Source organism: Anolis carolinensis, chromosome 1 (genome assembly GCF_035594765.1).
Source record: "Anolis carolinensis isolate JA03-04 chromosome 1, rAnoCar3.1.pri, whole genome shotgun sequence".
NCBI classification, from domain to species: Eukaryota; Metazoa; Chordata; class Lepidosauria; order Squamata; family Dactyloidae; genus Anolis; species Anolis carolinensis.
In genome coordinates this window covers 355,284,156-355,308,379 of record NC_085841.1, presented here as the reverse complement: position 1 = coordinate 355,308,379, position 24,224 = coordinate 355,284,156, and the positions used below count along the sequence as shown (strand labels likewise).

Below are 24,224 nucleotides of genomic sequence, written 5' to 3'. Positions count from 1 at the left end.
CTTGTGTCTTTGGGAAACAATTATGCGAGATGATCCAAAAAATACAGAAATAGAAAATACTCTTTAATCCAGAAGATTTTCTATTAGGAATACTGGACCACCCAATAAACATCAGCATGAAAAGATCATATCATGTAAGACACTTTTGCTTTCTGATGGTTTAATGTACACAAATTTTGTTTCATGCACAACATTATTACAAATATTGTAAATATGATTACAGTTGTCCTTCTGCATTCATGGATTCAACCATCATTGGCATGAAAATATTCCCTTTACCCCCAAACAAAACTTGACGTTGCCAGTTTACAGAAGGGACATTTTTTGTCTATGCCATTGTACTAAATGGGATTGGAGCATCAATTGATTTTGATATACACAGGGAGTCCTGGAACCAAACCCCAGCAGATAGTGAGGGCTCACAATACCTTCAGGCCTAGTGTATGAGGTGTATATGAAACAAATGAATTTCATGTTTAGACTTAGGGCCAAGATATCTCATTATGCAAGTGTATGCAAAAACAGGAAATCCAAAATCTGGAAAAAAGGTGTAATCATGTAGGGATCCTAGAAAATTCCTAGTTGGACATATTTTGTCAGATGCAAGGAGAGAGAAAACGGGGCCACCGATTCTGTCAGTCTAGGAGTCATACCGTAAAACCCAGATTAAGATATAATAAATACACTTAAAATAACTTTTAAAACTCACAGTCTGTGTGTCGTCCCTCCTGAATCCCACCTACACTTCCACAGAAGCATGCCTTATTCTCCCCTAAATGCCTCTGGCAGAAGGTCTTGACCCCCTTGATATTTAAGCCCATAATGTTCCATAAGTATTCTTAAATCATTTCTCCAATTTTATCAGTCATTCTGCACAATTATACTATTTCAGTTAATTGTGACTTTTGGGCCATGAGAAATTCCTCTACATGCGTTTTCTGCTACATATGGCCTCCTCTGCCAAAAAGAAAAATGGTGAAGAGGGACGTACAAAGGAACAACTGTTCTGGACAGAAAGAGATAACAGCAATAATGAAAATGCATATGAATGATACCTCACTCAATTTCCTCTCAAGGCAGTCTCAAGAGCCATGAAGAAGAAACTTAAATTATTGTTGTTGGATCCAATCTACCATTATCAATAATGAAAGTAAAACATAAGTGACACATTTTGCAGGCAAAAATGGCCACAAAGGCATAAACTCACCACATTTCATCATTCCAACTTCATAACATTTCCGGAGTCGGCAGGCCTGGCAACTTTTACGCCGGTTTTTATCTATTGTACACTGGTTTGTTGCTGGACAGATATAATCGTTGTGTCCTGCAGGGGGGTTACAAAATAATGGATTATGCATATCTCTATCTATCTAATCTGTCTATATGTTGCTGAATATGATTATTTGTAACATGGAAAATAGTTCCTGACTGTGGCTGTGCTGCTTGTAATATTACCAGATTTTAGGGCCAGGCCCTAAGATTCCAGTATTCGTGGGTCATCTCCAGACAGGAATCAAGGTGCAAACCCTCCTGTTTTAATGAACTCAATTTCAGGGCAAAGGATAGAACTGTCTGTATCTGCAAGTCCCCATCTCAGCTAGGAGAGCCACAGTTTGCTACAGTTTGGAGGCTAAATTAATTTATTTCTTCAACTTGCAAAACCAAGTTATAAGAAGCAAGGAGTTCTATGTATGTACTTAGTTAACTTCCACCTTCTCTCCAAGTTGTGCCAGGACTCTCCCTCCATACTGCTCTGTATTCACCTGAAAACAAGCAAACTAGATTAAATGTTCCTTACTTCACTTGTAAAGGTAATGGTTTTCCCCTGACATTAAGTCTAGACGTGTCCAACTCTGGTGGGTGGTGCTCATCTAAATTTCTAATCCAAAGAGCCGGTATTGTCCATACGCACCTCCAAGGTCATGTGGCTGGCATGACTGCATGGAGCACCATTACCTTCCCACTGAAGCAGTACCTATTGATCTACTCACATTTGTATTTTTTGGGTTGGCAGAAGCTGGGGCTAACAGCCGGAGCTCACCCCGCTCCCTGGATTCAACCCACCAACCTTTTGGTCAGCAAGTTCAGCAGCTCAGCGGTTTAATCCACTGTGCCACCGGGGACTCCTCACTTATTTCCCTAATAATCCCCTGATTTCACCTTAATTTGGAAATAGATCCTTCAACTTGTCCTAATTTTCAAATATATTTGGAGATAAAAGAGAGAGGAAATGTGTGAATGACAAGAAGTGAACTACTATTCTCTCTCCTTAATCCATAACACTTAATGACACCAACATGGGCCATTCCTAAGACCCAGGCTTTGATCCCAAAGCTTCAGCACCTGGGGCCATCCTGAGCTGCCAATCCGACTTGTCTAGGCCCATCATTGCTGCCATGTGAAAGGCTTCCTTTTCCCAGTGAAATTGGCTTGCCAGTGTGGTTGCAATGAACACAGTCTGCGAAGTCTGGAATAGACCATGTGTCCTTGATTTGACAAATAATATCTCAGTGACATAGATCATATACAAATCCAAAAAGGTCAACCAGCTGCCTTGCAAAACAACCCCGTACTTCCTTTCACCTTCATGATCAAGGCAACAGGATATTTATTTGTCATGAAAGGGGCATAAAAGTTTCCTAACTCCTATTTAATCAGTGATGAGGTTTGAGCCCAAAGGGTTAGAGCAAGTGAACAGGGAGAAGCCATATGGATGAGGCAGAGGTAGGACTCCTCGGGAAGGCATCGTCCTCACTGCATCTTGATACAGGTTAAGTATTTCTTATCCAAAAATACAAAATGCCCCAAAATGTGTACATAGGCGGCTGAGAGAATGACAATTTTACTTTCTGATGGTTTAATGATCACAGACACTTCCTTCCACACAACAAAATTAAATGTATTTGTATAAAATTATCTTCAGGTAGTGCTGGATTTACCATTGTGCTTTGGTGTGCTTAAGCAATGTGCCCTCTTCCTGCCCAATTTTTTTTATGATGGATTTTGCTTATGTAGTGCAATTCTAAATTTGAAAGCTTTCTGTTCAAGAGTGATTCCAGACATAATGATAGAGTTGATAGTCTATGGGAGTGTGCCACAAAGCAGGCAGTTTATGTCTACAAGTAAGGAGTCTCATAACTTAACTAGTCAGGGCTTCACTTGTCCTAAATCTGGCACTATGTATATAAGAAACATAAATGGATGTCATGGTTAGATCTTGATTCCATTGCCAAGGTATCTCAATATGTAGGGCTGGGCTGTGGCGCAGCTGGCTAGCAACCAGCTGCAATAAATCACTACTGACCGAGAAGTCATGAGTTCGAAACCCGGGTCGGGTTAAGCCCCCGACCATTAAATAGCCCGGCTTGCTATTGACCTATGCAGCCCCGAAAGACAGTTGCATCTGTCAAGTAGGGAAATTTAGGTACGCTTTATGCAGGAGGCTAATTTAACTAATTTACAACATCATAAAACTGCCAGCAAAACACGAGGAAAAGAATGAGGAAGTACAGCCACTAGTGGACAGTGAAGCAACAGCTCCCCCTGTGGCCCAAATCGTGAAGCTGGAAAAAAAATGTGAAATGCCTCTGTGTCTGTCTATATATGTTGTTTGTCTGTTGGCATTGAATGTTTGCCATATATGTGTTCATTGTAATCCGCCCTGAGTCCCCTTCGGGGTGAGAAGGGCAGAATATAAATACTGTAAATAAATAAATAAATAAATAAATAAATATGTACATTATATACAAATACCATTCCAAAATCGGGGGGGGGGGGGGGTCCAAAATGCCTCGTCTCATTTCAGATAAGGGATATGCAATCTGTACATACAGTAGATCAAGTATGAGAAAACAATTAAACTAGGGAAGATTGAATACCTATTCTATAGAAACTTGGGGTTGGCAGTTTGGTGAGGCACTAGCACAGGCATGGGCAAACTTCAGCCCTCCAGGTGTTTTGAACAGGCATGAGCAAACTTCGGTCCTCCAGGTGTTTCAACTTCCACAATTCCAGCCGGTAGGAGTTGAAGTCCAAAACTCCTGGAGAGCCAAAGTTTGCCCATGCCTACACTAGATCTTTCTGGTTGAGAAATCTAAGCCCTCCTCCCTAAACCACCAGTCCCAGGGTTCCACACTGCAGTTTTGCAGTGTGAATGATTCCCTAGCCTTCTGTTAAAACAGACAATCCTAACTGCTGCTATATTTTTCGTAGTCACTGCGTTTATCATACTTTCTGGTATTTTACCTACAGTGCTGCTGTATAGTCTGGTATGAGAAGAAAGCCATGAGTTTGCGTTTTGGGTGATACAAAGCCTTGCTGATGCCACTACATGGAGGAGACCAATGAGGGGAGTGTGGAGCAGGCAAAATTTAGCAAGAATTGAATTCGGGTAGAAGTGTTTCTCACATTCCACTTCTCTCAGATTGTCAGGTGAATTACAGGCAAGGGCTTCTGTATGTTTTAATAGTTGTGTAGAACAGCGTTTCTCAAACTGTGTTCTGTGGAACCCTAGGGCTCCACAATAGCATCACAGGGTTTCCATTAAAAAAAATCTTTACAATGGCTTTTTAAATGCCTGTGCCAGAATAGGAAGGTCTTATTGAAATACATTGTATCTTTGCTTTAAAAATGAAATTTCAATCTCTTTATTTCCAGGCCTGCTACTGTGTTTCCCCGAAAATAAGACAGTGTCTTATATTAATTTTTGCTCCCAAAGATGCTCTAGGTCTTATTTTCAGGGGATGTCTTGTTTTTCCATGAAGAAGAATTCACATTTATTGTTGAACAAAAAAATTAAAATTTATTATATACTGTACAGTAGTTGTCATCATAAACCAGCATAACCAGACAAACTCCTATCAAGAATTTCTTGTTACTACCAATATTTCCATGTACAACACTTTATGGTACGTACATTTACCGATCCTGCATGCTCTGGTGTTCTGTTCAGCGGGCGTACTTCCAAACAAAAACTTTGCTAGGTCTTACTTTCGGGGGAGGCCTTATATTTAGCAATTCAGCAAAACCTCTACTATGTCTTATTTTCTGGGGATATCTTATTTTAGGGGAAACATTATACAAAACACTAAGATGACAGAAGTAGATGAAAGATGGAAGAACTTTGTGGGTACATAATACTTAGCGACAGAGTTTTGGTTCTGCGGGGAAACAAAAGTCTTCTGAAAGGTTGCATGACAAAAAAGTTTGGGAACCACTGGAGTAGAAGATGATATTCCTTTCCAAATCCTCTATCCAAAATGGCAACTCTTGTATGTTTCAGAGGCAGGTGAAATGCATGGGCTCCCATGAAACATATAGGAACAGTGTGATTTCTACTAGTATTTCACTCTTAGAAGTGGTCTAGGAAGTTTGCCTCTGAAAAAGATAAAATGAGGGATCAATCCGTACTGGCAATTAAAAAAAACAAAAACAGTTGAAAATATGAAAAAAGGCTGTTTGATATAACCAGAAAATCAGAATATAACATGACTAATTTTATATGAAAAGCCATGGTGTGCCCTGAACAGATGTGGGCTCAATTCCAGGAAATGAAGGCTGATTGTTATCGAAGGTGCCCTGGAACAAAAAAGATAAAAATGTTGTCCTGCTAGGTCTCTTCATATGTCATGGCCTTCAGAAGGTTATCATGTTCTGTTCTAAAGTGCAGGTGACCAAAGCATATGTCAGGTAAACATTTTGCTCTTCTTAATAACCTCAGCTTCCTATACCTGGATTTTTATAGAAATGTATTCATCTGAAAGGGTTATGTTCCCATTGAAGGCAAAGAGATTTGCTTCTGAGCAAACGCAAACCTTAGGATAAATTGGGAACATACTGTTGAGTTCAGGTTGTGGAACTTTGTGCCTATACTTCAGTGATGGCTTGCTGAACTCAACAGATATCTAAAATTGGATGGTGAGAGAGAGCACTTCAATTGAAAACAAGAAGTCTAGTTTTAAAATATAGATTAATCAACCCATTACAGAAAATATTTAATGCTGCAGTTGTTGTTTTTCCCCTTAGATGTTCTCTATCTTAAGTAACTCAACTTCATATCCAGTGGTAGCTGGTGAAACCCTTGTCAATACAGCAGTACAAAGAATTAAAAGGAAACTATTCAAAGTGTTAGGAGGCTCGGTGGCGAAGTGTGTTAAAGCACTGAGCTGCTGAACTTGCAGACTGAAAGGACCCAGGTTCAAATCCCGGGAGCGGAGTGAGCGCCCGCTGTTAGCTCCAGCTTCTGCCAACCTAGCAGTTTGAAAACATGCCAGTGTGAGTAGATCAATAGGTACCGCTCGGGCGGGAAGGTAACGGCGCTCCATGCAGTCATGCCAGCCACATGACCTTGGAGGCATCTACGGACAATGCGGCTCTTCGGCTTAGAAATGGAGATGAGCACCAACCCCCAGAGTCAGACATGACTGGACTTAATGTCAGGGGAAACCTTTACCTTTATTCAAAGTGTTGGAACCTATCCTTAAAATAAGTTACAGTTCAGACTAAAACACAGAATAGATTCACTTCCATACTCAGAACTGGCAGAGACCCCAAGGGTCATCCAGTCCAATCCAGTCCATGCATGAATACACAGTCTAGAATACACACTCTAGAATAGATGGCCATCTATTTTAGACTCTGTTTAAAACCTCCAGGGAAGCAAAGTTCACTATGTTCTGAGGCGGCGGCAGCATATTCCACTGTTGAACAGCCCTTGCCACCTGGATTTTTTCCCCTAAAGATTATGTGAAATCTCCTTTCATGTAGTTTGAATCTGTTGTTCTGTGTCCTAGTCTCTGGAACAGCACCTCAATATAATATCCTTTCATTAAAACATGGCTATCATGCCCCCTCTTAATTGTTTGTTTTCCAGCCTCAACATAAGCAGGATTCATAGGGATTCATAGTTTCCAGGCTTTTTGCCACTTTGATCACCATTCTCTGGAAATGTTTCAGCCTCTCAATATCCCTCTTATTCAGTGGGGCTCAGAACTGGACACAGGATTATTCCAGGTGAGATCTGTCCAACCATTCACTTCCCTTGATCTAGACCATGCCTGCACAACATGAAGCCCTCCAGATGTTTGGGCCTCCAACTCCCAGAAGCCCTAGCCCACTTGTCAAATGGTAAGGGATTCTGTGAGCTGAAGTCCCAAACTCCAGGAGGGCTGCAGGTTGTGTAGGCACTATGTAGACACTATACCCCTCTACTGATGCAGCCTAGAATCATATTGGCTTCTTTGACTTGTTGACTCATGTTCAGCCTGTGGTCTACCACTAGATCCCATTACCATGGACTGTTTTCAAGACATTTCATTTTCTCTGCCTAAGTTTAAGTTGGAGCTCTCGGTGACGCAGTGGGTTAAACTGCTGAGCTGCTGAACTTGCTGACCAAAAGGTCAACGGTTCAAATCCGGTGGAGTGAGCTCCCGCTGTTAGCTCCAGCTTCTGCCAACCTAGCAGTTCAAAAACATGCAAATGTGAATAGATAGGTACCGCTCTGATGGGAAGGTAACGGTGCTCTATGTAGTCATGCCAGCCACATAACCTTGGAGGTGTCTACGGACAACACCAACTCTTCAGCTTAGAAATGGAGATGAGCACCAACCCCCAGAGCCGTACTCGGCTAGATGTAATGTCACCAGAAACCTTTACCTACCTAGGTTTAAGTACTGTACATTTCCCCTGTGTGAATTCATTTGGTTAGTCTTGGCCCAGCTCTCTAATCTGTTATGGTCATTTTTTATTTTGATCCTGTCCTTTGGGGTATTAGCTTTACCTCGCAATTTGGTATCATCTAATCATCTAATAAATACAAATGGGATCCATCAACCACAAGTGTATATTTTTTACAAACTATGTTTTCAGTTCCCAGTGAAACCCTTCTCTGGGCAAAACCATTTCTCCTACCTTGAATGCTCCTTTTGAAGAATGCTTTGCAGCCTTCGCATGACCAGACCCCATAGTGATATCCTGAAGCGTAGTCACTACACACAGCACAGAAGTGGGCATCCCTTTTCGAACTGGGGCTGTTTGTGGTGGGACTGGTACAATCGCTGCCACTGGCCTTCCGCTTCAGCACTTCTCTGGAGGCAGAGAGGAGGAGAGAAGTTAGGAAACAAACAAAAGAACTAAATATGTTTTTTCTGATCTAAAACCTTGCCCTTATTTTATGTTCATCACCAACCTGATTTCTTTATTGCAGAAATGGGGTTGAGGCCATGTTACAGCCAAACAAAAAGACTGTCAAATTTGTTGTAGAAGAAGGTTTTTGTGCCTACAACCCCATCTTCACCAATTTAATAGTGAGGTCCTTAAAAGCTGAACCATGACATTTGATGTGCAACTGGCCTTTTGTATGCACAGATTCTGCAACAATGGATACAATCATCCATCCAAATATTTTTTTAAAAAACATTCAAAAAAGAAGATTTTGATTTTGTGATTTTATGTAAGAGACACCATTTTACTATGTCATTATACAGGGTGTTTGAAAAAGAAACCCCTATTCACCAATTAAATTAAATGGTGAATAGGGAGTTCTTTTTCAAATACCCTGTATTTGGTGTGATTTGAGCATCTGTGGATTTTGCTCTCTATGGGGATCCTGGAACTACACCTCAGTGGATACAAACTGCCAATAGGAATTGATCCTTCTTGTGGCATTATCAATTTCCATTCCTCATACTATCCTGATCTGGCAGAGGTGGTTATGATGAATTCTCTACTATACCACTTTTTCATCTGCTTTTAAAATCTCACTATTTCTCCCTCTTCCACTTTGTCCTTTTGTCCTCAGATTACTTCAATTGCTATAATGTGCAAAAGTGGTTTGTATTCACATAACCCATCAAGGGAGAGGAGGGGACTCTTCCCAGTGGAATCAGGCAAAAGCAAACGGCTGCAGCATCTTCTAGCTTTTTCACATTAATAACCACAAGAAAATCCAGCCAGTTCATATTCCAGGGAATAATATCCGAATGCTCACCGGAGGGAAGGATATTAGAGGCAAAGATGAAGTACTTTGGGCATGTAATGAGAAGACAGGAAAGCGTGGAGAAGAGAATGATGCTGGGGAAAATGGAAGGATAACGGATGACAGGCCGACCAAGGGCAAGATGGATGGTTTTATTTTTATTTTTAAAAATTAAAAATAGCCCCTGCTTGTTGCTGACCTAGCAACCCGAAAGATAGTTGCATCTATCAAGTAGGAAATAAGGTACCATTTATAAAAAAAAAAGTGGGGAGGCAAATTTAACTAATTTACGACGTTGGACTGAGGAAGTGCCGTCAGAGTGGATGATGAAGCAGCTGCTCCCCCCTGTGGCCAGAATCGAACATCCCCTCAGGAGAAGGTTAAATTGCCTCTGCGTCTGTCTCTGTCTCGGTTTTATGTGTATATGGGCATTGAATGTTTGCCCTATATGTATAAAATGTGATCCGCCCTGAGTCCCCTTCTGGGTGAGAAAGGCGGAATATAAATACTATAAATAAATAAATAAATAAATAAATAAATAAATAAATAAATAAATGGTCTCCTTGAAGGAGCTGGGGGTGGCCACGGCCAAAAGGGAGCTCTGGTGTGGACTGGTCCATGAGGTCATGAAGAGTCGGAAGCAACTGAACGAATAAACAACAGTGACAACAACAACTAAGGTGCTAAACCAGGCAAGGGCAAACTTGAGCCCTCCAGGTATTTTGGACTTCAACTCCCACAATTCCTAACTGCCTACAGACTAAAACTTGTAGGAGTTAAAGTCCAAAACACCTGGAGAGCCAATTTTTGCCCATATCTGTGCTAATATGATATGTTAATTGGGCTTTATATCAGAATATGATGGTTTAACTGATTATGCATTGTGGTCTGATGTGTTTTTTATGAATTTTATATGTTGTACACCACTTTGAATCCCACCAATGGGAGAAAAGCAGGGTAGAAATGAATAAACAACATCATCAACAACAACCCTACTTGGAAAGTGGTTCAGCAACTTGGATAAGTCATAGTCTGTTTTCAGCTGGGAAAAATGTTTGCCTGCCTCAAATTTCCAGAGGGACAGTGACATAGTGGGACATGGCCATACCCACATCATTGTTATCCATCCTCCAGAGGCTAGTTGAGAGGTTATTTTGGCTCCCATTCTTTGCATTACATAGAAATGAAATGTGAGGGAGCTTCTGCAAACAGGACCCCCTTGCGCACATGAAGCTCTAGATTATGGCAATTGCCTCCAGGTTTCACAAAAAAGGAGTCTTAATTAAAGGTCCATGTGTCAGTTAGATTTTCTTCCAACTCAAGGAAAGTTTGGCCTGTCATATTTGAAACAAAAATCCATCATTGAAAAAGGGGGGGGGGGGATAAAATATAAGCCTATGTTCGTTTAATCAAGGAAAAGGAGGGATTGGCTCCTTTACAGTTCATACTCTTCACATCTTTTGAACTTTCATTTAAGTTATAATTCATGAATTTTCAATACCACAATCATTGTTTCCATGGCAATAAATTAATGTCATGAACACAGGATTAAGACACCACCACAAGAAATGAAACAGACGGAGAAGCGCCAGTGCGAAGGAGAAAGTGTGCTGGCGGATCATTTGGAAGAATATGAGAGGACCTTTTGCACTTTTCCTTCAGAAGAAGGAGAGAAGAAGAGTTCAGACAAATTATCTGTATTCTCTGATTTACCGAGATTTTTAGAAAATGGTAGCTCATAGCAAAACCAAGGAGGGCTTGACTTGTGTCAATAACATCTCACCTCCAGCACCTCTATTCACAACAACCCTGTAAGGGACATTAGACTAAAAGCAATTGGCCCAAAGCCACTCTGATAGATCACAAAGATCTGTTTAGAAGTTGGAAATGTTGCTTTCCCAGACTCTAGATACTGAATCTGCCAATCAGCAAGTCTATGCTGGTTTCAGGCTTCTCGGAATTAGTCCAAAAGTAAATTTTACAAACACTCTAAACTTTTCTCAAATGCGTTATATGTAAAAAAAATTACAAATAATGTAGAGGCAACCCAATCCCACCATGGGTATTGAGCCAGGAAAGGGGATTTCCTTTTAAACAGTGATTCGTAAAGGTGTTTTGGACTTCAGCTCCCAGGAATATCAGCTGCCTTGACTAGTCATCAGGGATTCTTTGAGCAGAAATCCAAAACAAAATCCATAAATAAATAAATAAATAAACAAACAAACAATAACACCTGGAAGACCAGGGTTTGGAAACACTGCTTCAAAAATGTTTCAGTGAATCACTCCTAAGATCCTGAGATTAGTTATTGGATAATTTTATTTTAAAAACAGGATACTTGTTTCTTAATTTCTCTTTACTTGAATAAATGTATTGAATGAGACAATTGATCAATGTGGGTTTTGTGATGGCCAGAACTGGACAAAGTATTCCAGGTGAAGTCTGACCAAAGCTGAACAAGAGTAGTACTATGACTTCCTTCAATCTAGACACTATATTTGTATTGATGCAGCCTACAATCACATTGGCTTTTCTAAGCTACGGCATCGCACTGTTGACTCATGTTCAGCTTGTGGTCTACTAACACTCCAAAATCCTAGACTTTAAGGAGACGGAGGGTGAGATGCAGTAATTGTGCCCCACTCATCCACTGGAGATCATTTAGTGGGCAAAAAAGTGTAATTTTGGCAGGAGTGCAACAGAGAGATGTGGTCTTCCAAGGTCTCAAGGGTGGGCTAATGTAGCCCCCAAACCACTGCTCTAGCTCAACAGACCAGGAGGGCACCAGGTTGGAAAAGATAGCATGACAGGTTGGGAACGAGCTAGGTAAAAACAGAGACCAATTGTTGATCAAAAAACCTTACCTTTTATAGCCGGGCTGTGGAGGGCCGGGCTGTGGCGCAGCTGGCTAGTAACCAGCTGCAATAAATCACTACTGACCGAGAGGTCATGAGTTCAAAGCCCGGGTCGGGTTAAGCCCCCGACCACTAAATAGCCCGGCTTGCTGTTGACCTATGCAGCCCCGAAAGACAGTTGCATCTGTCAAGTAGGGAAATTTAGGTACGCTTTATGCGGGAAGCTAATTTAACTAATTTACAACATCATAAAACTGCCAGCAAAACACGAGGAAAGGAATGAGGAAGTACAGCCACTAGTGGACAGTGAAGCAACAGCTCCCCCTGTGGCCGGAATCGTGAAGCTGGAAAAAAAAAGTTAAATGCCTCTGTGTCTGTCTATATATGTTGTTTGTCTGTTGGCATTGAATGTTTGCCATATATGTGTTCATTGTAATCCACCCTGAGTCCCCTTTGGGGTGAGAAGGGCGGAATATAAATACTGTAAATAAATAAATAAATAAATTACCTGTGCATAGGCAAGACATGATCCATGGGTCTTGCCTCACACCATGGGCTTTTGGGTTGCTCAGCATATAAAACTGAGGACTGGCAATGTAAGGTCAAAGGAGAGATGTGGCCAGGGCCTGACCACAACATGCTTGGGCTTGCTGTCTGCCTCAGGGCCGTGCTCTCTGAATCGCTGAAGTTGCCAGGGATGTTGTAGTTCATCATGGCAGCCGGGGTGTAGAAGGCCATGGCGGAATAGTCATGCCTGTTCTCCATGTAAGAGGAAGGGATGTAAATCGGACTGTGCTCGACGGTGAGGGCAGAAGGGCTGCAGCTGAAAGGGATGGCAGGAGAGCCAAGCTCGGACAAGGAGCTCTTTACTTCCGTTTTGCTACATCCGTGACCTTGAAGCGACGGTAGCAAGTGAGAACATTCCTTGTGAGACGAGGCACAGAGGGACATTGCTGGAGTGAGAAAGATACCTATGTCTCTTCTTCAAACAGTCATCCCAAAATGCTTAATCTGCAAAACATAAACATTAGTGGTGTGAAATTATTTCCCCCTCCATCCTGGCTTTGCATTTTACACTTTGGGTTGGCTTTATATTTTGTAGCATTCATGATGGTTTACGTTGAGAGATGGTGCAATGAAAACCAATGCAGCAGAGTACTTTAAACATTGGATGCTGACTCTTGAGACCAGGGTTCAATTTCCTGCTCAATTATGGAAACCCACTGGGTGACTTTTGGCAAGTCATGCGCTCTTCGCCCCAGAAAATCCCTTAACAAGGTTACCTTAGGATCCTCATTGGTCAGAAGTGACTTGAAGGCACACAACAGCAATAACAATGCGAAACGTGAGGCATTTGCCTCTTGCAGCTAAATCTGGGTGTCCTTAATCATGGCATAGTACAAAACACGCAGATCTGGTTCAAGGATTCATTATTTATTTCAACAAGCCAGTGGATTATAATCGCTGTTATTTGATCTGGGCCCTCAGGACAACACAACCTGAATGGTGGCACAAATGGATTATCTATATCCATTCAGGTCATGGAGCACTATCAATTCGCTCTAAAATAGAAATACAGCTATAACTCACTGAATGAAGAAAATACATTCTTGGGCACTACTTCTGGAACAAAAAAATTGTCAGCAGTGCCAGAAACAAGGACAGAGCATGTCTCAGCAAACTGTTATTCAAAACTAACAAGAAGTGAAATGAAATGACCACATGTCAGACTTGCCTATATAAATAATAACATGTTGAACTTCCAAACGTCTTCCAAAATGCATCCAGGATTTTGTCTCTGTTTGCTTTCTATCTGCCTAATTTTCAAAGTCTTTATTGAAGGAAGGAGGATGTAATATCAGAATTGGTTCCTAACATATAGATATCCCTAGTTGTTCCCTATTTTTCTTGAACTTTTAGGCAAGACACCAACACTACACATTAAGCTGAACCAGCAAACACACTTGGCTAAATTTAGACTTTGTTCTCTTTGACCCAGCCAAGACGTCCACACTGCTTTCATAATAACATTGACCCTTATCATCAGAGGAATTACTTTGCTGTTGAACAAACATTCACACAGTGATTATTGTAAGCCCAATAAAAACTGCAAGAAAGAGTGGCTAGAAAGTTCACATCCAGGACAAGGGACATCTCTTTATTTGAACAGAGTTAAATAAATTTGTAATAGATATAACACAGTTATCAGGATTTGCCAAATCATAGAATTTCAAAGCCTAGGAGGCTGTATGTCAAGGATCGTAACCATCTCCAAGACACTGCTGAATAAAGTAGAAAAACGAAGTGTCCCACTCATTCACCCAGTTCAAACATCATAGTACTCAAACACTGGCAGATCATTTTAATCACGATCCTACACATTGGCAGAGTGTAAGGACCTGTCCATAACACACAAATACAACATGGCCTCCAATTTCCCAGTTTGGCTGGGATAATCCCAATAAAAATTCCACCGTTCTACTATTTCACATATTTTAAAAATATTTCAGGACTCATCTACACAGGCATTATAACCCAGTATCACCCCGACTTAGTTCCTGGCTGTCACCACAATGTTTCTCTGCTTCCCATAAATATTGTGGGTTAAACTGGGTCAATCTGTCTGAGCATCACATTAGTAGAAGTCAGAACCCCATAGCTTGGGGTCAATGTAAACTGCAGGATTGGTTCCCATCTAGATTGGCCCACTGTCAACATGGGGCACTGCTTAAATCCCCTTTGCCAGTGTTGCCAATCCCAGTTGGCCACAGATTGTGAACTTCTGGCCATTGTGGATGCTCTGTGCTGCAATCAGGAGAGGTGCCCTGTTCTGTTCCCCGAGCTAAGGTGCCCTATTCTCAGCAAAGACAGAGCTGGAAATTCACAACAAAAGGTGTAACAGTAAACAAAAATAATAATTTACTTGTATTGAAGATCAGTACTCTAACTCCTCCCAGGGTCTGACTAACAATTACTTGAAGGAACAGATGGAAGCTTGGAACTTAACTGGGTTTCTCATGATTTCTTCCAAAGAGATCCTTTTTTTCTAGCCTCTTTTCTGTGTCCTTTGTCTGGCTTTAACTTTGTTATAAGCCACTCTGAGTCCCCTTTATTATATTACTATTATTATTATTATTATTATTATTATTATTATTATTATTATTATTATTATTATTTATCACCTCTGTTGGATTATGGATGTATGTGTATGAAATGTAAATCAAGTGTTTTCTGCTGTTTTGCAAGAGTGTGTGTTTCAGTAATGAAACAGTTAACAGCAGGCTAATTTTGACTGACAGTCTGCTATATCAGGCATGATTTCCGGCATTTGGAGGTCGGAACTTCCTTCGGACTGAGGAATGTGCTTTCTTATCTCAGTGTGTTGAGCTGGTGCTTGCCGAGGCAAGAGGCTATAGAAGAATGCCAGCTCAGAGCGATGGCTTTTGCTATGCTTTGTAAATATGTATTATAGATATTGAAATAAATGTTTGGACTTCAGCCTACAGTTGTCTTTGAATCTGACATTGAAGAGGAATTGGTGTGGCAGCCGATTGCAACCAATTCATCAGGGTGCTGGAGAAGATGATCAATGGAGTTTGAAAACACCCATCAGCATGCACACTGACACCCCCACGCCGACAACCTCCCGTTAAGTCTCTTTTCTTCTTTAAACTGCAGACTTGGTCCCTTAATACTTCAAGCTTGCTTCTCCAAGTCTCAAACTTAATTTATTCAACCTTTGCTTCTTAAACTTTGACTGAGTTTCTTTAACTTTTGACTTAGTTTCCTAAACCTTAGACGTAGAAGATGTCGCAGCCTCTTGGCTCCTTGGCCCCTTTAGACTGCCCAACTGCAAAAGGGTTGCTGAGGAGGACTGCAATCATCACCTCTGGGGAGTTTCTTAAAGGGACAGAGTCTAATAAAGGTTACATCCCACAGAAAAATATACAAAAAGGAACTAAACCCATTAGGAGTTGTTTTGTGTTTTCCGGGCTGTATGGCCATGTTCCAGAAGTATTCTCTCCTGATGTTTCGCCCACATCTATGGCAGGCATCCTCAGAAGCTGTGAGGTACCTCACAATTTCTAAGGATGCGTGCCAAAGATGTGGGCGAAACGTCAGGAAAGAATACTTCTGGAACATGGCCATGCAGCCTGGAAAACACAAAACAAACCTGTGATTCTGGCCACGAAGGCCTTCGACAACATATTAAACCCATTTTAACTAAAGGAACAACTGAGGCTCAATGAAGAAAACAGAAAAATGCCTCTGTCGGGGCATGACATGCCCATATGACTAGAAAAAAGAGAGCCAGGTTCCCTCCTTTGTCCTGGTCACCCAAGTTCCCCTGCTGATATCCTCATGAGGCACCTGCACTGGCCAGGAGCTCAGATGATGCTCTATGGCCTTCTGATGTGGCAGTGATGATACAGACAGCGAGGTGATGGTCTAGCAAAGAGAACATGGCCTTGATCCAATCTGGTGTCTCAGATCTGGTGTCTTTTGTTACAACTTTTCACTTCACTACATTTTTACATTTTTTCTGCTCTGATATGTCCAAAGTATGACAGCCTCACTTTAGTGATCCTTACTTCAGGAATGATTTGTTCTGGGATCTATTTTTTGGTCTTTTTAACTATGTCTTCTGGACTGGTATATTTTCCCTCGACAATTGTTTATATATAAGTTAAATATAAAAGTAAAGTTAGTCAGATACATAGGCAAATCAAGGACATTTAAAGAGACAGACATAATGAATGAAGTTGTTTGTTCAGTCAATCCTAGTAAGGTCCCAGCAGCCAGGAAGATGACTCAAAAGCAAAATATAATGGAAATACTTATATTGTGTATTTTCTATATTCAGCTTCTAAAAATCTGAGAGGCAGTAGGGTTTTTTTTCCTTTTTAATGTCAAGGAGCTACGTCATTTATCTTTAACATAGCATTCACTAAACAAAGGCATCTAGGAAAGAAAAAATTAGATAGCAAAGATGATATCACAACAGAATCACATCTATGGCAGGCATCCTCAAAGGTTGTTAGGTGTGTTGGAAACTAAGCAAGTGAGGTTTATATATTATCTGTGGAATGTCCAGGATGGGAGAAAGAACTCTTGTCTGTTGGAGACCAATGTTAATGTTGTAATTAATCACCTTGATTAGCATTAATGGCTAATCCAGCTTCATGGCCTGGCTTCTTCCTGCCTGGGGGAATCCTTTGTTAGGAGGTGTTAGCTGGCCCTGATTGATTCATGTCTGGAATTCCTCCATTTTCTGAGTTGTGTTCTTTATTTACTGTCCTGATTTTAGAGTATTTTTTAAATACTGGTAGCCAGATTGGTTCATTTTCATGGTTTCCTCCTTTCTGCTGAAATTATCCTCATGCTTATGGATTTCAGTGGCTTCTCTGTGTAGTCTGACATGGTGTTTGTTAGAGTGGTCCAGCATTTCTGCATTCTCCAATAATATGTTGTGTCCAGGTTGGTTCCTCAAGTGCTCCGCTTGGCTGACTTCTTTGGTTGAATTAGTCTGCAGCGCCTTTCATGTCTGGACAATGCTGTGTTTGGTGGTCCCTCTGTAGACTTGTCCACAGCTGCGTGGTATATGGTAGACTCCTGGAGAGGTGCGAGGATCTCTTTTGTCCTTCGCTGAACGTAGATTTTTTTGGATTTTCTTAGTGGGTCTGTAGATAGTTTGTAGGTTATGTTTCTTCATCAGCTTCCCTATGTGGTCAGTGATTCCCTTGATATATGGTAAGAATGCCTGCTGAATAAACATGACTTAGAATTCAAGTTAGTTTTAAATTGTGTGTATGAATGTGTTTCTTTGGACAGTATTTTTTGTTGCTTTGTTAAAAAAGCAAGTGAGTAAAATCTCTGGCAATTTCATTTGATAAAAATTGACAGGTTTTAGTATCACCAACTATATTTTTCTTTAGGGTTTGGATTTGTTGATGTAAAATTATTAGATGAGGTTTCAAAATCATACATATATTGCTCGATAACCTAATTTAAAAGATAACTCAGAGAGAGCAATCTGATCCTATAAGCAAATAGCAAAGCTTTTTTTGAGAGAGAGAGAGAAGCCTCCCACATGGATGGTAAAAACATCAAAACATCCGGGTATCCCCTGGGCAACATCCTTGCAGACAGCCAATTCTCTCACACCAGAAATGACTTGCAGTTTCTCAAGTCGCTCCTGACATGAAAAAAAAAATAGCAAAGCTAAAACTCTGAAATAAAATTCAGATTAAAGGTTTTAATGTCCTTTAACCCATTCTACATAAATGATGTGTTTAATGGACTAAATCCAATCGATAAATCCAACTGAGGATGGCCATTAGATCATTCGCTGATTGCTGAAGTGTTACATTATCACTTATGTAAATCCCATTGATTTTGTGGGGTTACTTGACTAGCAATTGGATTTAAACCAAGATATTTCTATTCGAACTGCCTTGGAGATATTGCCTCCAAGGGCAGTTTAGTAGTGTCTTAGACAAACAAATAAATTAGAGGGCACATTTTGGCATTTCAACGTGTATAACGCAAACCTTATAATGTGTTGTTTTCTTGTACTTGACCAGTTTTTATTTTGTTTCCTTAAATCAGGAAAACTAACAAGCTGATTTTAGGCTGAGGAAATGCATTTGTTTTCTCATGATATCTTGCCAAATAGCGTTTGATCCTGTGCGGTATATTCCAAGGAGACTGTTTTTCAGACTTCTCCAAACTTTTTGAAATGCTACTCAGCTATTTGTCATTTGTCATTTCTATTTCTACCTTTTATGATTCAATGAGTCAATGGGATAATTGAAAAGGCAAACATTTGATTGCAATTAGTGTAGATCAGGCATGGGCAAACTTGGGCCCTCCAGGTGTTTTGGACTTCAACTCCCACAATTCCTAACAGCCTACCGGCTGTTAGGAATTGTGGGAGTTGTAGTCCAAAACACCTGGAGGGCCAAAGTTTGCCCATGCCTGCTTTAGACTGAAGAAAAACTCCAGAATGAATATTTTTATTAGAGGGCAAACTGGTAAATAATAAATACTGAGTATATTTTGCACTAAAAGACAAACCTTACTTGGGGAACTCCTTGTATCTACAGTAGAGTCTCATTTATCCAAGCTTCACTTATCCAGTGTTCTGTATTATCCAACGCAGTCTGCCTTTTAGTAGTCAATGTTTTTGTAGTAAATGTTGCAATGTTTTGGTGCTAAATTTGTAAATACAATGATTACTATATAATATTACTGTGTATTGAACTGCTTTTTCTGTCAATGATGTTTTGGTGCTTAATTTGTAAAATCATAATGTAATTTTATGTTTAGGCTTTTTTCTTAATCCCTCCTTATTATCCAACATTTTTGCTTATCCAATGTTTTGCCAGCCCATTTATGGTGGATAAGTGAAACTCTACTGTATTCATAAAATAGAATTATATGGCAGTGTGGACTCTGATAATCCAGTTCAAAGCAGATATTCTGGATTGTCTGCCTTGATATCTGGGTTATATGGCTGTGTGGAAGAAACTAAATGTTCTCAATATGAGACTGTCACCACCGTAGTAAACTATAGGAATGAGTTTATTACGATTTGTTTCATTAGAAGTTTTCAAAATTCTCTAATTGCCCTATTTTAAAGATTTTAAACGTTGACTGGTGAAGAAAGCCAAACCGACCATCTGATCGGCAGAAAGCTTTGGACGCTTATCTTTGTAGAGATTGGGTTTGAATCCCTGTGTAGTCTACCGAGTTTCTGGGGATGGTTTAGGGTTGTATTTTTTCCCATGATAGTCTCCTCGTCCTTAACAGCTGCATGTCAGGGAAGTACATCATGTTCCCCTTCACAGAGAAAAAAAAATAGTTGTTTTGTTTTAGAGGTTTTTGAAGGACTTCCTTTTCTTTTTTTAAAAAATCACTATTTGACAAAATCTACACATTTCTTCACGAACAAGCCATCAAGACATCAAAAGCCTAAGATTTAAAAAATGGGAGAAAGTGAAAATGGTAGATTTGCCCATCGACAACACATAGTGATTAATAAATCTGAGAGATAACGTCAAAATATTATTTTGTGAAGTGTATACGATTAATGCTTCCAAGCCAGAAATATAGAATCACAGAATTACAGAGTTCAAAGAGACTGCACAGGACATCTAGTTCATCTTCATTCTGTTCATGCAGGGAAACACAAGCAAAGCTCTCCAGACAGATGGCCATCCATTCTCTTTTTGAAAGCCTTCAAAGAAAGGAATTCTACTACTCTCCAAGGCAACATACTCCACTGTTAAACAGCTCTTATCATCAGGAGGTTCTTCCTCATGTTTAGGTGGAACCTCTTTTTCATTAGTTCCAATCCATTGCTTTGTGAATTGTAATCAAAATGAGAATTCTTATCATGGGCAAAGAGTTTTTCAATTGGTCTGGCCAAGCAAAACACATTGAAATTCAGATATGAGAGTGTCAAGGAAAGGATATTCCAGTGTGCCACTCTCTCATTAGAAATTATACAGTGGAGTTTAGATCCCGATGTTTGTTGTTGTTGCCTTCAAGATGTTTCCAACTTGTGATGACCCTAAAGTGAATGTACAGCCAGGGATTTTTCTGGATGTATGACTCGCTTAAAGTCATTCAAAGTTTCCGTTCTTAAGCAGGGAATTGAACCCTGGTTTCTAGAGTCACCGTCCAATGTTCAATTGATCATACCATGCTGGCTCTTGGATATAGATATAGGTACATGCAATTGGGTTGGCAAAAAAGGACCCTCCTCCCCTTTAGACCCTAAAAACATGTATACAATCATCAATGGTGGATTGTGATACACAGAGGAAGCAAGCATCCCCAAAATCAGTGGAAACCGCTTTTTGTGAGCAAAACAATTCAACGAACAGAAGGCAAATTCTAGATCCAGTCCTATGAGCATGATTCACTTGGAGTTTACTCTTTTGAATAAAATGCAAAGGGATCTTGTAGCTGTGCATGATTCTGCACTGGATGCAGTAGACTCAAGTCTGCAAAAGGTTCTGCTACCAACTGCTTTTTCTCAGTCTCAAAGGTGCCCGAAGATCCCTTTGCATACTTATAATCCAGACTAATATGGCTATGGCTTTGAATCCTGCTCTCATTGGATGAGAATGAAACAAATGCTTAAATCTCCCATTAAAATCACTGGAAATTAGTGCAATCATGTGTGTGTCCCTTCAAATAAAACCCATTGGGATCAACAAAGTTTATTGCCAGTTAAGTGTCTATAGGATTACTACACAAAGTGCATAACACTGGATGGATCATGCACAGCACTCTCTTACTATCGGTTACTACAGGATGTCACTTCCATATAGCAGCATCAGAAATTGAAAAGACATAAATAGATGTAAGGGCAATTGATAAAATTAATAATTAAGCAAGCAATTATACTAATGGGTTGTCGAAGGCTTTCATAACCAAAATCACTGGGTTGCTGTGAGTTTTTTGGGCTGTATGGCCATGTTCCAGAAGCATTCTCTCCTGATGTTTTGCCCACATCCATGGCAAGCATCCACAGAGGTTGTGAGGATTATTGGAAACTAAGCAAGTGAGGTTTATATATCTGTGGAAGTTCCAGGGTGGGAGAAAAAACTCTTGTCTGTTGGAGGCAAATGTAAATGTTGCAGTGAATCACCTTAATTAATATTGAAAAGTCTTGCAGTTTCAAAGCCTGGATGCTTCCTGCTTGGGGGAATCCTTTGTTGGGAGGTGTTAGCTGGTCCTGATTGTTTCATGTCTGGAATTCCCATTTTCAGAATGTTGTTCTTTATTTACTTTATGTCCTAAATTAAGAGTTCCTTAATACTAGTAGCCAGATTTTGTTCATTTACATGGTTTCATGAAAGGATTCTCCCAGGCAGGTATCAGCCAGGCTTTGAAGCTGCAAGGCTTTTCAATGCTAATCAAGATCATTAGTGGCAACATTCACACTTGCCTCAAAACAGACAAGAGTTCTTTCTCCCACCCTGGACATTATTCCACAGATATTGCCTAGTTTCCAACAGACCTCGCAACCCCTGAGTATGCCTGCCATAGACGTGGGCAAAACGTCAGGAGAGAATGCTTCTGGCCCATGGCCAAACAGCCTGGAAAACTCACAGCAGGCCAATTATACTAATCTTTTTTGTGGCATTCCTAAAAAGAGTGGACTGTAGACACCAAGAAATATCTGTGGCTCATGCTGAAATCCTAAAGATTCTTTCCCAGAAGTAAGTCCCACAGAATGCAAGGGGGTTTATTCTAAGTACAGTAGAGTCTCACTTATCCAATATTTGCTTATCCAACGTTCTAGATTATCCAACGCATTTATGTAGTCAATGTTTTCAATACATCGTGATATTTTGATGCTAAATTTGTAAATACAGTAATTACTACATAGCATTACTGCATACTTTTTCTGTCAAATTTGTTGTATAACATGATGTTTGGGTGCTTAATTTGTAAAATCATAACCTAATTTGATGTTTAATAGGCTTTTCCTTAATCTCTCCTTATTATCCAACATATTCGCCCGTTTATGTTGGATAAGTGAGACTCTACTGTACATATTTTGGGGTCTTTCCTTCATGGGGCTGCCAATAACACAGGAGGACAAAACACCACCACAAGACATTGATAGGCTCAGTTGCTCAGAGCTTAGGATGAACCCAGTTTTAGTAAAGGTAAAGGTTTCCCCTGACGTTAAGTCCAGTCATGCCTGACTCTGGGGGTTGGTGCTCATCATCTCCATTTCTAAACCAAAGAGCCGGCGTTGTCCGTAGACACCTCCAAGGTCATGTGGCCGGCATGACTGCATGGCGCGCCGTTACCTTCCCGCCCGAGCGGTACCTATTGATCTACTCACATTGGCATGTTTTCGAACTGCTAGGTTGGCAGACGCTGGAGCTAACAGCGGGCGCTCACTCCGCTCCCGGGATTTGAACCTGCGACCATTCGGTCTGCAAGTTCAGCAGCTCAGCGCTTTAACACACTTCGACACCGGGGCTCCTCGAACCCAGTTTTACTAGCTGCCCAATCTCTCCAGTTTCTCCATCATTTTGGCCAGCGTTTTCAAACGCATCTGCTATCTTCATGCAACCTTCTCTTCAAGGGGAAAATAAATCGCACTCACACCCTGGAGTCCAAAGAATGGTCGAGTTGGAAAGGACCACAAGGGCCACCTAGTCCAACCCCCTGCCACCCAGAAATGCTCAACGCAAAGCAAGAAACAAACTTCTGCGCCTTTTCCAGGATTCCTTTCTGGAAAAGCAGAGTTCCAAAACAGAGGAAAGGTTACTTTGCGCTTTTTGGGGGAAAAAAATCAATCCATGCACTACGTTATTCCAAAACGAATCTCAATTCCTAATGATTTTAAAGGGATCTTTTCCAAGTCGTTGGTGTAATAATCACAGAGGAACCCAACAGGAATCCGAAGCAAGGACTTACCTACTACCGGAGAGCTTGGGAGTGCGCAGTGGAGGCGCATCAGGATTCCTCCTCAGCTTCTCCTCTTTCGCCTTTTCCTGGCTGTTTCCCCCCAAGGGCCAGATCGTGGCTGATGCCTCCCCGTCTCTTCCCAAAGCCCCACAGCCTCGGAAGGATCCGCGACCATCACACGCGCGTCCGCAACCCACGCGCGTGTTTTTTCGCCATCCCTCCCAGCGAAGGCAGGAGTTTGCTTTAAGTTCCTCCTCCTCTTCCTCCTCCTCCTCTTTGCCGTAATAAATTGGGGAGGCTGGCGTGACTCACTCCCTGGCAGTGCCAGCCCCGATGCCCAAGAGGAGAGAGACTCTGCCTTGGTGGCCACAAGCAGGGAGGAGGGAAAGGTTGCCAACCTGGGCATCCTCCTTGCCTGGGAGCACCTGAGCCTCACCTTGGCCACTTCTTCCCTGCTTACTGGGGACTTTCAAGTCGCCTGTCAACTGATGGCGATCCCTTTGACGTAGTCTTATTTTACTAGCCAAAGAATAGAGCCTACAACAAAACTAACACAGTAAACATCAGCAGGGAGAAAACTGTCTAGCTCTAGAAGGATGTTGATGTGAACATTAGGAAACAATCTATATAAAGAGTGCCAGCTAACACCTCCCAACAAAGTATTCCCATCACCAAACTCTGGCAAATCCTCTGTTTTCTGAGGGCCACAGACAGTAGAAGCACATAAAATATCGCAAACAACACCACTCTGAAAACAAGGGAATTCCACACAGGAAACAATCAGGGCCAGCTAACACCTCCCAACAAAAAATTGGGAGACAGGAAACAATCAGGGCCAGCTAACAAATCCCAACAAAAAATTGGGCAGACAGGAAACAATCAGGGCCAGCTAACACCTCCCAACAAAGTATTCCCATCACCAAACTCTGGCAAATCCTCTGTTTTCTGAGGGC

The 24,224-nt window shown here is 41.0% G+C and overlaps 1 protein-coding gene across 2 annotated transcripts in view; it reads right to left on the bottom strand.

Moving 5' to 3' along the window:
• Positions 1–23,864, bottom strand: part of esr2 (estrogen receptor 2) — a 46,864-nt gene extending 23,000 nt beyond the window's left edge. The window contains exons 1-4 of one of the 2 annotated variants that reach the window (XM_016991200.2): positions 23,281–23,864; positions 12,338–12,840; positions 7,909–8,084; positions 1,208–1,324 (exon numbers count right to left, since the gene is read on the bottom strand). In XM_016991200.2, the coding sequence (XP_016846689.2) occupies positions 1,208–1,324; positions 7,909–8,084; positions 12,338–12,780 (736 nt within the window). In that variant the 5' untranslated portion in view covers positions 12,781–12,840; positions 23,281–23,864. The remainder of the gene's footprint in view (positions 1–1,207; positions 1,325–7,908; positions 8,085–12,337; positions 12,841–23,280) is intronic. The other variant, XM_062968574.1, reaches the window with a different exon arrangement.
• Between the last annotated feature and the right edge of the window lie 360 nt (positions 23,865–24,224).